The 16246-nt window shown below is 36.6% G+C and overlaps 1 protein-coding gene across 1 annotated transcript in view; it reads left to right on the forward strand.

Annotated features, from left to right (window-relative positions):
* The window catches only part of adgrl2a (adhesion G protein-coupled receptor L2a), a 108428-nt gene that overhangs the window by 34524 nt on the left and 57658 nt on the right, over positions 1–16246 (forward strand). Inside the window, exon 3 of the mRNA XM_016447144.1 lies at positions 14094–14307. Within this exon, the coding sequence (XP_016302630.1) occupies positions 14094–14307 (214 nt within the window). The remainder of the gene's footprint in view (positions 1–14093; positions 14308–16246) is intronic.

The following is a 16246-nucleotide window of genomic DNA, read 5'->3' on the forward strand; positions in this document are numbered from 1 at the left end:
ACCGATGAGCTTTGTAAAAATCGACGCGTTTCAGAAAGGCGGGGCATAGAGGAGAAACAATAATGTAAATTATATGGAAAATAATGTGTTTTTTTAACCTTAAATCGCATAAACACATTGCATTACACCAAATACACAACATTATATTATTTTTAGCAACGTCATATGACCCCTTTAAGGCATGTGTAAGCTAACTCAGTTTTCCACTTGACTTTCAGTTATACTGGGCTGGGTGAGGCGTAGTCTTTATCACAGTACAGTGTGGATTGTAATCTTGTTTGATTGGATGAAATAGGTTTATTAGGATATCAGATTGTCATGGACCATTAGCAGCATGTTACCCAAAAATAGAATATTCCAACATGTCTCTGTAAATGTCGGCAAACCCTTTGCACAGGGTCTTTCTTTTCTAGTGTAGTTAAATGAGAATTCGAACAAGGCACTAATTTCTGTCAGCATGAGCGATTTAAGAGAAGCAGATAGATTCCGGGGTGAAATTATCTCCCCGTATATCTTGCTAATGAATACCCATAGCTTGTGAACGTAAAACCATACAGCACAAGTGTCATAAAGGCCTTTTTATTCCAGGTTGTCCTTGCATTTTTAGTGTCCCCTCGAGGGTTTTCAGATATGAAGCGGGGTGTGAAAGCTAGACGCTGGCAGTGCAGTTGATGCTTCGTCAATAGGCGCCTATAAAAGAAGAATTCATGACCTTGATGTGGCCCATTGTGCTTAATTAAGTGTAAAGGTTGATTTACATGTGTGAGTCAGTGTGGAGGTTGTTGGTCTCGCTTGTGCCACTTAACAGCACAGAAAAACACAAGACCTCAGAAATATGTATAGTGGCTTCTTACCTAATAGCTGGACCTGTCAGTCATTAAAATGCTTGAATAGCTATCATTTTTTTGTCATTGTAAAGGGATGTATTTTCAAGTATTCTTGATGCCTATTTGAATATTTTTATTTATTTATTTTTAATTTTTACATCAAAAGTCTTCTGGATAAATTGGCATACAGTACATAATGCAAAAGCAAATGTTTTCAGTATTCAAAAAGTGCAATCCACAGTCATCTGTGACTGATTATTTTCAATAAGTGAAAGTGAATAATATTTGACTGATCATGTGTCATCTCAACATATTGTCCCATATTGGCCATTAGGTGACCAAATAAATGAAAATAAAATGGCTTTTATGCTACTGATATACAGTAACTGGAATATCATGTGAGCACTATTCATTTCCTTATATATAAAGTTCTGTATAATTAATTAAATAAATAAATAAATACATACATACATACATACATAAATAAAACATACTAAATGTACTTTTAACTTGACATTGAAGTAATTTGCCTAGAAAATATTTTGAATGTCTTTTAAAGTTTAAAACACATGTACAAAGGTCTGTGTACCATTGATTCATGTTGCTTTATGGTTTTTAAGCAAATATTAAAATCAACTGACAAGTAGTATGTGTGGGATTATTTTTTTTAAATTTTTGTCTTTTGTAATTAAACATTAAAAACATGCTGATTAAAAAATAAATAAATAAATAAAATAATAGAAATGACAAAAATAGCTTCACACCGTTGACCATAATGCTTACAGTTGTCTGTAGAATAGATTTAAAAAAATAAATAAATCAGCCTCAGTCTAATATAGTGCAGAGTTACGTAAAAAAGGAGGTTGGACCACATGCAAATAACGACAAGCTTGAAGCTAGTTTTACAAAGACTTTCCTTAACAATGAGAGAACCAGCAGGATATGTTTTATAGTCCTACCCGAAGCTAAATGACATCGTTTTGTTTTTTTTTCTTTACCAGCATGTACCTATATCAAAGATCCTCCTGATAGCCCGCCTGCTGTTGCCATGGAAGAGAAGGATGCAGATGAATTGGGGCAAATGGTGGTGTTGAATACCAATGAGCACAGGAGCCGATAGCTCACAAACATGTTTAACGCCTTTTTACTGACACTGCCAGTTCTTTTTTGTATTGTGTTTTTAATGGCCCAATGATGTATCAGGACAACGGAAGTGGCCAGTAAGAGTGGCCGTGTTATGAAATAATGTACGCAATCTCATTGAAGCTCGATATTTGGATTAATACCAGGCTTACGTTTCCACTGTAGACATTTGCCTAGTCAATAAAGTTATAATGCTAAGATTTGGCCACAGAATACCAAAGATGTTTACTCGGACCCACGCCGAGGGTTGCATCCTTATTGTAGCTTACCGAGCTTCAGTTTTTTTTTCCTGGCAAATCTCATTCAGCCTGAGAGCATCTCCCCTGTTGAGGATATTTGCATTGCCCTGTTGTTCTCCCTCTGGTGAGACCTGACTTTTAAAGACAACATGCCCTTATAAAGGATATTGCGGGATTATGGAAACCGCTCTGTGGGAGGAAGAGTCATCTCCTCATTGGTGTCTTTGCCTTCCATAGATTTCTCTAGTATTTGGCTAGCAGGGGACATTATATTATTTTTAGCAACGTCATATGACCCCTTTAAGGCATGTGTAAGCTAACTCAGTTTTCCACTTGACTTTCAGTTATACTGGGCTGGGTGAGGCGTAGTCTTTATCACAGTACAGTGTGGATTGTAATCTTGTTTGATTGGATGAAATAGGTTTATTAGGATATCAGATTGTCATGGACCATTAGCAGCATGTTACCCAAAAATAGAATATTCCAACATGTCTCTGTAAATGCCTTTGCACAGGGTCTTTCTTTTCTAGTGTAGTTAAATGAGAATTCAAACAAGGCATATAGGCACTAATTTCTGTCGGCGTGAGCGATTTAAGAGAAGCAGATAGATTCCGGGGTGAAATTATCTCCCCGTATATCTTGCTAATGAATACCCATAGCTTGTGAACGTAAAACCATACAGCACAAGTGTCATAAAGGCCTTTTTATTCCAGGTTGTCCTTGCATTTTTAGTGTCCCCTCGAGGGTTTTCAGATATGAAGCGCGGTGTGAAAGCTAGACGCTGGCAGTGCAGTTGATGCTTCGTCAATAGGCGCCTATAAAAGAAGAATTCATGACCTTGATGTGGCCCATTGTGCTTAATTAAGTGTAAAGGTTGATTTACATGTGTGAGTCAGTGTGGAGGTTGTTGGTCTCGCTTGTGCCACTTAACAGCACAGAAAAACACAAGACCTCAGAAATATGTATAGTGGCTTCTTACCTAATAGCTGGACCTGTCAGTCATTAAAATGCTTGAATAGCTATCATTTTTTTGTCATTGTAAAGGGATGTATTTTCAAGTATTCTTGATGCCTATTTGAATATTTTTATTTATTTATTTTTAATTTTTACATCAAAAGTCTTCTGGATAAATTGGCATACAGTACATAATGCAAAAGCAAATGTTTTCAGTATTCAAAAAGTGCAATCCACAGTCATCTGTGACTGATTATTTTCAATAAGTGAAAGTGAATAATATTTGACTGATCATGTGTCATCTCAACATATTGTCCCATATTGGCCATTAGGTGACCAAATAAATGAAAATAAAATGGCTTTTATGCTACTGATATACAGTAACTGGAATCTCATGTGAGCACTATTCATTTCCTTATATATAAAGTTCTGTATAATTAATTAAATAAATAAATAAATACATACATACATACATACATAAATAAAACATACTAAGTGTACTTTTAACTTGACATTGAAGTAATTTGCCTAGAAAATATTTTGAATGTCTTTTAAAGTTTAAAACACATGTACAAAGGTCTGTGTACCATTGATTCATGTTGCTTTATGGTTTTTAAGCAAATATTAAAATCAACTGACAAGTAGTATGTGTGGGATTATTTTTTTTTTCATTTTTGTCTTTTGTAATTAAACATTAAAAACATGCTGATTAAAAAATAAATAAATAAATAAAATAATAGAAATGACAAAAATAGCTTCACACCGTTGACCATAATGCTTACAGTTGTCTGTAGAATAGATTTAAAAAAATAAATAAATCAGCCTCAGTCTAATATAGTGCAGAGTTACGTAAAAAAGGAGGTTGGACCACATGCAAATAACGACAAGCTTGAAGCTAGTTTTACAAAGACTTTCCTTAACAATGAGAGAACCAGCAGGATATGTTTTATAGTCCTACCCGAAGCTAAATGACATCGTTTTGTTTTTTTTTCTTTACCAGCATGTACCTATATCAAAGATCCTCCTGATAGCCCGCCTGCTGTTGCCATGGAAGAGAAGGATGCAGATGAATTGGGGCAAATGGTGGTGTTGAATACCAATGAGCACAGGAGCCGATAGCTCACAAACATGTTTAACGCCTTTTTACTGACACTGCCAGTTCTTTTTTGTATTGTGTTTTTAATGGCCCAATGATGTATCAGGACAACGGAAGTGGCCAGTAAGAGTGGCCGTGTTATGAAATAATGTACGCAATCTCATTGAAGCTCGATATTTGGATTAATACCAGGCTTACGTTTCCACTGTAGACATTTGCCTAGTCAATAAAGTTATAATGCTAAGATTTGGCCACAGAATACCAAAGATGTTTACTCGGACCCACGCCGAGGGTTGCATCCTTATTGTAGCTTACCGAGCTTCAGTTTTTTTTTCCTGGCAAATCTCATTCAGCCTGAGAGCATCTCCCCTGTTGAGGATATTTGCATTGCCCTGTTGTTCTCCCTCTGGTGAGACCTGACTTTTAAAGACAACATGCCCTTATAAAGGATATTGCGGGATTATGGAAACTGCTCTGTGGGAGGAAGAGACGTCTCTTCACTGGCGTCTTTGCTTTCCGTAGATTTCTCTAGTATTTGGCTAGCAGGGAGCAAGAATGTGACAAAAAATTGCAGGTATCAAGCTGCGTCTCCAGTGGCTGCAAGCTGATTCGGGGTATTATGGGTCCCTTTTCTCCTTTAAAACCCCCAGTAAGAAACGTCGTCAACCGCAAGTGTGTAATAATATGGCCAGCTTTGAAACTGCGAGCTCATTTACAAACAGCTGTAGCCATTGACAGGACAAAGCACAGTTCAAGCTACATTAACAGGGCTTGGCAAGCATGATAAGGTCCGGAATCCTTTCGGTTCTCAGCGGGACGGCATGCCGTGTCAAGCTTGAATAACCATATTAAAACTCTTTGCTGTTGGCCCCGGTGGCTGTTCCCGGAAGACTCTGAAAGCAGTTTAGAGCTCACCTCAACCTTATTGCAAATACCAGAACCACTGCATTCTATTATCATACACGAAAAGCGTAGCGCATAAGGGACTCTTCCGTGGGCTTTTTTCTTGAGTCTGGTAATATTTCTTTATTAGGTGACATGGTGACATGACTCATCTGTTTGTCATCTGGCTCCTCGGCGGTCGGTACGAGGGAGCTTACAGCAGGCCGATGATGGTGATCTTTATCACTCGCGCTCTGTTCATTACCCCTCTGCAGTGACACTCATATCCTGGCAGATGGTCACTTTCCGATTGATTTGCCACGTTAGGGAGATTAAAATATTATGGCTCCGAAGAGACCGTCCGCTGTCCTTGTCGAATTAGCATTTTTGCCTGGCTGTTGCTCACGGAATGGGTCAATGTCACCCCAAAGGTGATGACGGAATTAGAGTAGGATCATGGGAATTGGGCAGCAGAGATGCAGGAACTCCTGACTTACCGTCACAGCGAAAGCTGATCCTGATGTTTCCGGTAAGGGCGCTAGGACTACTAGCTGCGCTTACTAGCAGTGAGTGTAGCTAGCATATAAACACTTCCATCCCCCAAATTTTTAAATAATCATTATGTTAAACCGGCTTATTTTGCTTGGCTGCAGAGCGTATCAAATTGGACAAATGTAAGACCACGAAGCTTCTATAACCTGGTTGCATCTGCAGTGGACTGAACAAACAATCCATGCGACAATCTGTAATTTAAGCAGTAATTTTACTGAGACTAGCATCTGACTAACGTCTGTTTACCAGTGTTCAACAAATCAGTTAACACTATCAGGCATGCGCTATGTGCTGTAATTAATATTCATGAGAAATGCTGATGAATTTTAGAATGCGTCGCTCTCACTCTTCTGATTATTCCTGTGCTACCGGTGCTATAACAGTGGGGTTACACTTTATTTTGATGGTCCCTTTTAAAAATTATGTTGACTATAAGTAACTTTGCAGCAACATGTGAAATAACTCTCTTTAGAGTATTAGTAGACTAGGTTAGGGTTAGTAGAATATGTTGACGTGGTTATAGTCAATCTGTAGGGGGACTATTAAATTAAAGTGCTAGCAGATATTAAGAAGACAGCCTACACTTGCTGGGTTCAATACAACCCAGAGCTAGTGAAATATGGACAAACCCAGCGGTTGGGTTAAATGATTAACCGAATCAGACACATAAGTACTAGAGGCATCAGCAATAATCAAAAGGTGAACATTTATTAATAAGCATTTTTTTTTATGTGTTATTTTTTTCATGTTTACTTATTGAACATATTAATAAATGTTAATTTACAACCTATTTTGGGTTCATTTTAAGCAATAAACATAGTCATTTTTAAACAATAGTTGAGTAAAATAAAACTACCCAGAAGGTTGGGTTAAACATTTAACCCAGCCACTGGGTCAAAACAACCCAATCGCTGGGTTTGTCCATATTTCACCCAGCGCTGGGTTGTTTTTAACCCAGCATTTTTTAGGGTGTACTAAAACTTTAATGCCTGGTAGTTAGGGATGGGCACATTGATACTGCAGTGTCGATATATATTGATACTCACAAGCTACTTATTTGGTATTGATACCTTTGAAAAAATATAGATATTAAAATTATATGAACAAAAAACGTGGGCACCACTTACATGGTTTGTCTTTAAGTGTAATAATATTTTTTTATATATATAAAAATGAACATTATTTTGAAAAATCACATACCATTTAAGAAATAATAAATATTGATATTGATAAAATTGTAACAAAAAGTATTGGTATCATATCAAATAAAAAAAATACTGAAATGTATCAAATCGTATCGAAAAAAGTTAGATATTCCCTACTGGTAGTTGACATGTAATTGGAAAGCTACTTATATTCAACAAAATAAAGTGTTAATTTAGCAGCAGTGGTTATATGCTAGTTTTGCTTCAGGATTTAGATTTCATTTTGGGATTCTGTGTTTAATACAAAGTTGTGATCCAATACGTTATGTTACGTTACTAGAAATGTTTATTGTACAAAACAATACAGAAATGTTCTCCATTTTGAAAGTTGATTAACCTTTTTTTTTTTTTTGTTCTTTTTTTTCCTAACTGTTAATTTTATTATTGCAGATAGATGAATTACTAGTTAAGAAGCACTCTAGAAAATAATTGATAAAAGACTTACACTTCAAACGTTTTTAATGCATGTTTTTAATGCAGTGTAATAAGATGCACTATCAAAACGTCTTTGCCCCGACATCATACATAATCTTGTGTAATTAAAAATACATGTATCGGTTTTCCGCAACGAATCTCGCCGGTACAAAAGCACCTTGTATGTATAAAAACATTTACATGGTAACAGAGCTCGGCGAGGTTAAATGGGAGGCGTATTTGAGCCCTGATTAAAAGGCTGTCCCACCAGTCGCACCGAGCAGATCTGTGGAGTCATGTACAGCAGTGCAACTGATAAGGTAGGGCTCTGAAAGGACTCCATTGTGTGTTGACGTGGGACCTGTTCGCTGGAGTTCAGAGTTGGCTACCTATCTACCTGAAAGGAATTGAAAAGCGACCCTTGTGGTGACTGACCAGAATGACTGATAAGCCTCAGGGGGAGATTATAGCGATTATGGCACTGCTGGAGAGGTTGCCATGGTGATGAAATCGAACATTCTCTTTAATATATTATTTACTGCCTCCGTTCCTGACCCACGTCATTTCATCAGAAGAGAGCAGGAGACCCATTCACTTTTAAGAGCACCGGTCCATGCACAGGAAGCTCGCACACCTCTGCACAGCATAATACAGATGTGAAAGAAAGGTACCAGACGGAGCATAAACTATACATGAAAACCAGCTCAACAGCCAGTTTGCGCATCGCTGCAGGAAAAGCACAAGAGTTTCTCTAAAGCCAAAAGTAACACCAGAATTATTCTCTTAGGCATAAGTCTTAGCACATATAAGTTCCGTCATGTCCAGACTACTATTAGACGAATCAAATACATCAATACGATTGTAAATGAATTAATAGTTGATTGAAATTTCAAGAAATTTGAATATTACATTTGAATGAGAAAACTCATAATGTTGGGAGTAAAAGGCTGACCTATCGTTTGGTGGGCTCTGGTCATGTTACACAGGGCTGAACATGTAAAAGTCAAGTAGTTAGTGGACATCACTATAAAGCTTCTATAGAGGAAACTTTGAGTCCATGTCATTGAGGTGCAAATGTCTTTCAAATGGACTTTGTCCTTCCTGCTGTCTGACCACGACTGCTCATTGACCCTGACCGGCTAAAACCAGAGCGGAAATTACACAAATGCTCAACTTTGAGACAAAAGAGACGGTGGATCCTTGGATTTATTGAGATAATAAAGGAAATTAAGCAAGAACCGAGCATCTGACTTCCAAATCTCTCCATGCAGCATTATATGTAAAACCCTACCCCACCTTGAAAGAATTATTATCCATTTACAAATGCTATTGGATGGACTAATCTAAATTACTTTCCTTTCTCCTGAGCAAAACGCCAACATTTGGTTTCTTTGGTGTTGTCACTATGTTTTTCCACCCCTCAGTACAATGTCTCTTTATTTTCTAAGATTAAAAATTGAGGACTTTTTCAGTCATGGGCCTTAATTAATATAAATTATATTTAATAAAACTGTGTTTTTACATTTTCTAAAGAAAATATGAGAGGTGCTTGCCCATGCAAAACCCACCGCTACAATGTTAGGATGTTTTTGGTGGTGACGAATACAAAGATATTTAATGACTTGACAACAGGAAATCCAGACAGGGTAGACATCAACATTCACAATAACCGACAAACTAGAATACAAGAGACAGGAACTGATATAGGGCAGATAACGAGGGGCAGACAGGTGAGCACAATGAGGTGATTAACTAATAATGAGAACAGGAACAACCAAATAAGGACACAGAGGGAGAAACTACAATCAACAGTCCACAGGGGTGTGACAGTTATATCATGATAGACAGATTTAACTCCGGTGACACACAACATGCCTTTATGTTAAAATTAAATAAAACCACTTCTCATAAAGAAAAAGAACATGGTCTTCATATTAACGAGATACCAATGGTTATATAAGCTAATAATTATGCATTCTTTATAGCAAATTGTTTACCATATTATTCATTCTTTCAAGCAGACATATTTATTTCTATAAATAAATTTAGATTAATCTTTAGGGCTACTAAAGTTTTTCAGTCAAGAGCAGTGCGTGATTTTCTGTCTTTTTTTGTTGCTTGATTAACATCAATTTTTAACATGATGACATCAATTATTGACTCGGACAATAGCAACTAAATTAGGCTGCTGTCCCTTTAAAAGCGAATGCACAGCTGCAATGGATGCAATGTACTGATACATGTTCTTAAAATAAAGTGTTATTGGGACATTGAACACTAACATAATGTTTTCTCTAATATAATAATAATTTATCCTGTAGTCATGCTTATATTAATGTACAGTATTCATTTTAAGCATGTCATGAAGGAGAGATTTATGTACTAGATTTGAATGATCATTGACCTTTAGACATTATCTAATGGTTGAACAGAATGTTTGTTGAGGACGCTTGCACCTCAGGAGTAATGTGTCCTATATTTGCCCCACAAAATCAAAGTCACCACATAATAAATCATAATAATTTTAAGCTTCAAATCTGCAGTGAGAAGCTCCTTTACCAGTCAGACTGCAGCAATAAGAGACGGAAAAAAGGCATTTTGTTAACAAGCACTTTTTAAATGTTAAAATCCTGTTAAATTTAAAGGGGAAAAAACTTGCAGCTGTGGTTGCAAGAAATTCGCTATAATATATATTTCATTAACTGATATAATGTTAATGTTCCAGCCTACTTGAGCAACTTCAGCCTGCTTTGAAACATTATTACAGTATAGTGAAAAACTCCCTCTGTACAGAATGAAGTCTTTTCCCCTTAATTAGATTTGGAAGTCTGGCCCTTTTTTCTCTACTGTATAGATTTGACCGTGTCCTAAAATATCCGTCCATAACAGCATGAGTCAGCAGTGACTCCAGGCCTAATCAATTGTCCTGCTTTTGAAAAGTTGTTTATGAAGCAGGCTCCAGCAGACTACATGATGCATGAACTGCGCTGGTGGGCGTTTCGGGGGTTCTGGCAACGGGAATGCGGTTTAATGTAATTCCCAGACACTCGAGAAGCATCGCGTGTTGTAAACTTGACATGCCAGGCCACAGAAACACGTCGAAGTTTCTCATTATCGTCCGCTCCACACCCTCAACATACTCTGGTTTTCCTGGAGTTCTGGTAAAATGAAAGAATGGAGTGTGGTGGAGATGATCAAATCTGCTGCCATGCGGTGGAACTGCAGCTCTGGAAAATGGAGAGTTTTAGCAGAGCCAATCGGATGAGGTGAACGGGGCGGGTTTGGCTGTGCTATTCCTGTGTAGCTGGAGTCAGGAGGGAAAAGGGCCAAGTGAGATAATGCAGCCCGGTCTGACGAACACCGCCGCAGCCCGATTGATCCGTTCAAACACCGTTGTGACTTCACAATCGACTTGCATTAGAGTGCAGTGGAAAGTAGGCCGGGGAAAGGGGCCGTGGATTTCAATGTTGAAGCAAAAGACCTTAGCAAAAAAATTGATAACATTTAATCACATTATTAATGTCATGAATGCTTAATGAGCTCTATTCACTCTAGCTGCAGCCAATCTATGACTAGTACATTTCGAAAATATCTTTACGTTCAAAAGTTTGGTAAGATTTGTTATGTTTTTGAGTCTCTTGAGGATGCATTTATTTGATCAGTAAATGAAAGTAAAAATATCAGCATGGTAAAACAGTGGCATTGTGAATTATTTATACAATTGAATAGAAGTGTTTTCTATTTAAATACATTTTAAAATATAATTTATGCATGTGCGTTTTCAGCAGGCATTACTCCATTCTTTAAGTGATCTTTTGGAAATCATTTGAATGTTCTAATGTTGTGCTAAAGAAACATTTCTTATTATTACCAAAAGTTCTGCTGCTTTAAATTTTTGTGGAAACCATAACTTTTTTTTTTCTTTGTTGAATAGAAAGTTCACTAGAACAGCATTTATTTTAAACAGATATTTCTGTAACAATGTAACAGTCTTATTGTCACTTTTGATCAGTTGAATGCGTCCTTGCAGAACCAAATGCAATGCAATGTAATAACAAGTATCATATGTATGTAAAATAATGTACGTAAAATTAATGATATGTAGTTTTACATATCCATAGTGCCTTAGATAGAATACAATCACTGTTATGTTTTAATTTATTATTATTATTATTTTCATTAAATGATGGCACCAGCAATATGACAATTAATACCAATATCTAATAATAGTAATAATAAACAATACTTCAAACAAATCATGTAATTTACAGAGGCCAAACAATGTGACAACTAGTTCAGTGGCATTTTCCAATGATTTTGAATGCAGTTCATCCAATCCTCGAGCCGATTTGGAGCTATCAGTTAGCATTTTATTGAGCTTTACCTCTCACTGGTGGTTTTACTGAGTCACAAACTGAATTGCATGTTGTTGAGCAGCGCACTATAAAATGACATATCTGAGGCGGCAACACCTGTCATCAGTCAAAACTTGCTGCTGTGTTTCCTTTCTAATGGTCACAAGGAATGACTACAGATTTGAAAAAGCCCTACAATAAATCTTGGTTCAACAACCCAAGATTTGATTCCCACTGAATTGACTTTTTAAAGTCATTTAAATCCATTTTGCTGTCAGTGTCTTTGAGAACATCTCAGCATGTCAAACTCAGGGGGAAATGCTCTGGATAAAACACACGGTGACTGCGTTCTGACTGAATAATTACAGGAGAAGCTTCTCAGCAGACAGATTATTTTCCTCTTCATTTGAAAACATGAATGAATGAAATGCAGAGCCAAGATGTTGACTTTATAATTCCACTTACTTGAATAAATCAATCATACAGACTGATTTTAGATGGATTTTTACTTAATGTGGCCAAACTTATATGCATCGCTGGAGGAAATATAGATTAAACAGCAGTCTTTCTCTCAGGTTATGAATCTTTGTAATAAATTATGTCTTTTTTAACAAGACACATTTTAACACCATTTACAGTCTGATGCAGCTAGCAAATCAGAAATGATGCACCAAGAATTAAAGTTGGATTTTTGTACAGTTATTTATTTATTTATTTGTTTGTTTGTTTTATTTTTGCTTTTTGTGACTTTTTTATTTATTTATTTAAATTGGATTTGGTGTGTGTGTGTGTTTTTTTTAATACACCTTCTGGGCAGATGGATAGATGAAATTTTCAGTCATTGCACATAACTGATTATTTTTTCTCGTACTTATGCATTTTGCATGTGAGATTAATTTTGAAATATAGGGATATATTTAAGGTCAGGGCTTGTGATTGACTGAATGTGTTTTATTTGTGTTTGGCATTAGCATGATGAGGGAAATGTCCTTTACATGCTGCTCTGAGCTCAGGACCAGATTTCACTCTCTGAGCAGACATTTGACATTTATTTATTTTTACTGACTCTGTCTCTCTTGTTGTTTGGCCTTTCTCACCCTTCCATAAAATGGAGAGAAAGACTTGTGTCAGTACTTTATATTTGATATTTTGTTTTGTAACTGTACATGGATTGTTAGCTCTTGCAGCATTGTTGCATCTCTCATTCATTATATCAATTCATCAGTTTTTGCAGAAATGAGAATTTGCTGAGAACATTTTATTTGCTTAAAATCAGTAGCTATGTTTCCATCCACCTATTTTTATGTGCATTTTGGATTATCGCATAAAAATCGCTGGATGGAAACGCCAAGATGCGCATAAATTCTAAAAATGCGCATAAAAAACATATGCGCACACCTGAGTAGGATAAACTTTTTATCCGATAAGAACAAATGCGCATAAACTACGATGGAAACACATTTACGGAATAAATTCCACCATGCGCATTGAAAAAGTCATGTGACTTTGCGCTATGAGACGGGATAACTTGACTGCATCTATATGTTGTTTTGTTCGTTCTGAAATGCCTGAGGAAAGTCTGTTATCAAAGTATTTCTGTATAATTACTGCCTTAAGGCCCGTTCACACCAAGAACAATAACTATAAAGATAACGATATTAGCGTCCACACCAGCGAACAATATCGTCTGTTTATTCTAAGGCCACTTTAAATTCTCGAGCTCGTTATAGCAGGATGGATTCTGATTGGCTGTCAATGTTTGTATCGTTCATCAGCTGGAAAAAAATCGTTCTGAAAATTATTCCAACGTTATTGTTTCTCTGTGCCGTTATCGTTATAGTTGTGGTGTGGACTCTGCTATTCTTTAATATTGAGAACGATTTTTAGAACTATATCTTTATCGTTATCTTTATAGTTATCGTGCTTGGTGTGAACGGGCCTTTACATGACTGCATTCCCAAACAACAGGCATCCACCTCTAAAAGCAATGACCACATTTATTGTGTTTGCTCTCTCTGAAGCGCAAGTAATTTATTACATATGAAAATTATTATATTCAATGGCTTCCCCTAGTTTTCTTAGAGATATTTAGTGCCAGTTTATCACGATTTTGTTCTCTTTGACTCGTTGGATGGAAACGGTGCTTTATTTGCAAATGTTTTATGCGATATTCCAGTTTTGCGCATACGTTAAATTCGCATCTTTGGATGGAAACATAGCTAGTGTAAAAAAATCTAAAAGTTTCTTAAAATAGCCACCATTCCTTATTTCCTTCTTTTGATTCTGGGCTGAAACACTGTTTGCTGTCAGTTTGACAGCCTTTAAAATAACTTGACTCAGACTTCTTTCTCTCGATACTTGACACTTCATGACACTAGTTTTTGTATAGCATTTTTTTTTGTCTGAAGTCTCTCTCTGTCTTCCAGGGTTTAGTCGGGCAGCCATGCCGTTTGGTCTGGTGAGGCGGGAGCTGTCTTGTGAGGGTTACCCCATTGACCTACGCTGTCCAGGAAGTGATGTCATCATGATCGAGAGTGCCAATTACGGCCGGACAGATGACAAGATCTGCGATGCTGACCCTTTTCAAATGGAGAACATCAACTGTTATCTGCCCGATGCATTCAAGATCATGTCTCAAAGGCAGGTTCATACTAAGATCTTTTCTAAAACTCTCTCTTCTAAACGTGTCTTCTATCTCATTTGCCCGTTTTTGATTACACAGTGCATGAATACAAGCATCTTCAGTGGCATGCATGAAGAATATTTCCCCCCACAATCTCAACAACCAAACCAAACAGATCTCAATGCGCTCACATCCGATCTTCTTTTGAGTTTAGACAGTGTCGTACATCTGGAGGCTTGTGCTAAAAACAGGAAGTGATGTGTGAGCCGGGCTTTGATACGTATTGCCGCGGGAGTGGCGTACAGTTCCGCTCGGCTTATTATAAGAACGCTGTGATTCAAAATAGGTTTGAAAATGTGGTGTCTCAATTAGTCCTTTCAGCTGCAGGCAATTAGGCGTCTCAAGTGGGTGCTAATCTGCACAGGAACTCTAGGCAGGGGTTTGCCTCTGCAGGTCTGCAGAAGTCCAGATGTGAAATTGCAGTGTTGTGCACTTTTCATCTTGTTAGTTTTCTGGTCAAATAATGAATCACCAGCGGCTTCACAATCTTTCACTGCTACAGTTGCATTAATAATAGATTACCAAACGTAATAATAGAAGCTTTCACTCAACGCTACTTCATTTCTTTGCAAAAGAAAACTATTTTTATTTTATTTTTTTATTGATTTATATGGGCTTATATCAAATTAATTAATATAAAGACCTCATTCTATGTCTCGTGGGTTTGTGTCGAAGTCTATTAACTTGTTTAATAATGTGGATTTATATTAGGGATTGAGAAGCAGAGGCACTTTCTACATTTTTTTTGTGCACTGGCCTTCTCTTGCTCTTAAATATTAGACAACTTAGATATTGTTGAGAGCAGGGCTCAGTGAGAAACCCGTAAGAAGAAAAAAAAAATCTTCGCAACAAACAGGTGAAAATAGTAAAGTGCACCATCGCAAAAACATGACATATTTTATTTTATTTTTTATTTTTTTTACAAAGAATATAAAAGTTCTGATGATGATCAATTTTATACTAAGCTACATTTCCATTCAAAAGTTTGTAGTCATTAAGATTTATTTATTTACTTATTTGTTTTAAGAAATTCATACTTTTCATTCAGCAAGGGTGCATTAATTTGACCCTTAAAACATTTACAATGTTGCCAAAAAAAAAAAAAAAGGTACTGCTCTTTTGAACTTTATATTCATCAAACAATGAAAGTATATTGATATTTCACAATATCACTGTTTTCAGTGGATTTTTGAACAAGAAATGCAGCCTTGGTGAGCATAAGATTTTTTTTTCTTTCAAAAACATTAAAAAATCTTACTGACTTTTGAACACTATCTATCTATCTATCTATCTATCTATCTATCTATCTATCTATCTATCTATCTATCTATCTATCTATCTATCTATATCCATCCATCCATTACATTAAAATTAAAACAATAAATTATGTTTCAGTTCATAATAAAGTTTCTGCCAGCTGTTGAGTAACTTTATTTATTTATTTGCCAAAGCCAAATTTTACTGGTATTTATGAGTGTTGAGTGGAACAGAAACGGAAGACAGAGGGGGAATAAAATAAATAAAAAATAAATAAATAAATATAAAACAAACCTGCTGTGCTATTGTTTAATTAACATAGCTTATTATTTAACTTATGAGCACAGCTGTGATTGAAATATTATGCGAGACTTTGCCTCAGACCCTTAGCAACACATCTGAAACAAAACTTTCTTTGCAGAAATTCTCCTGTTCCTATCGTCCTTGCTCTGCTAAGTACCCTGCTTTGGGGAACACGAGGGAATGGCTGCAGCACTGTACGGGGGAAATCACACCATTAATATCCATGACAGAGGCGTCCGCGTGGCTCTCAGAAGACCGGCGTTAGCACACAGCCGTGTACGTGGGCACTCCCACTGTACATATGGGAATTTCATTGGCCTGGTAATAAAGTCTTAA

Source organism: Sinocyclocheilus anshuiensis, unplaced genomic scaffold (genome assembly GCF_001515605.1).
Source record: "Sinocyclocheilus anshuiensis isolate Anshui unplaced genomic scaffold, SAMN03320099.WGS_v1.1 scaffold1957, whole genome shotgun sequence".
Classification (NCBI taxonomy): domain Eukaryota; kingdom Metazoa; phylum Chordata; class Actinopteri; order Cypriniformes; family Cyprinidae; genus Sinocyclocheilus; species Sinocyclocheilus anshuiensis.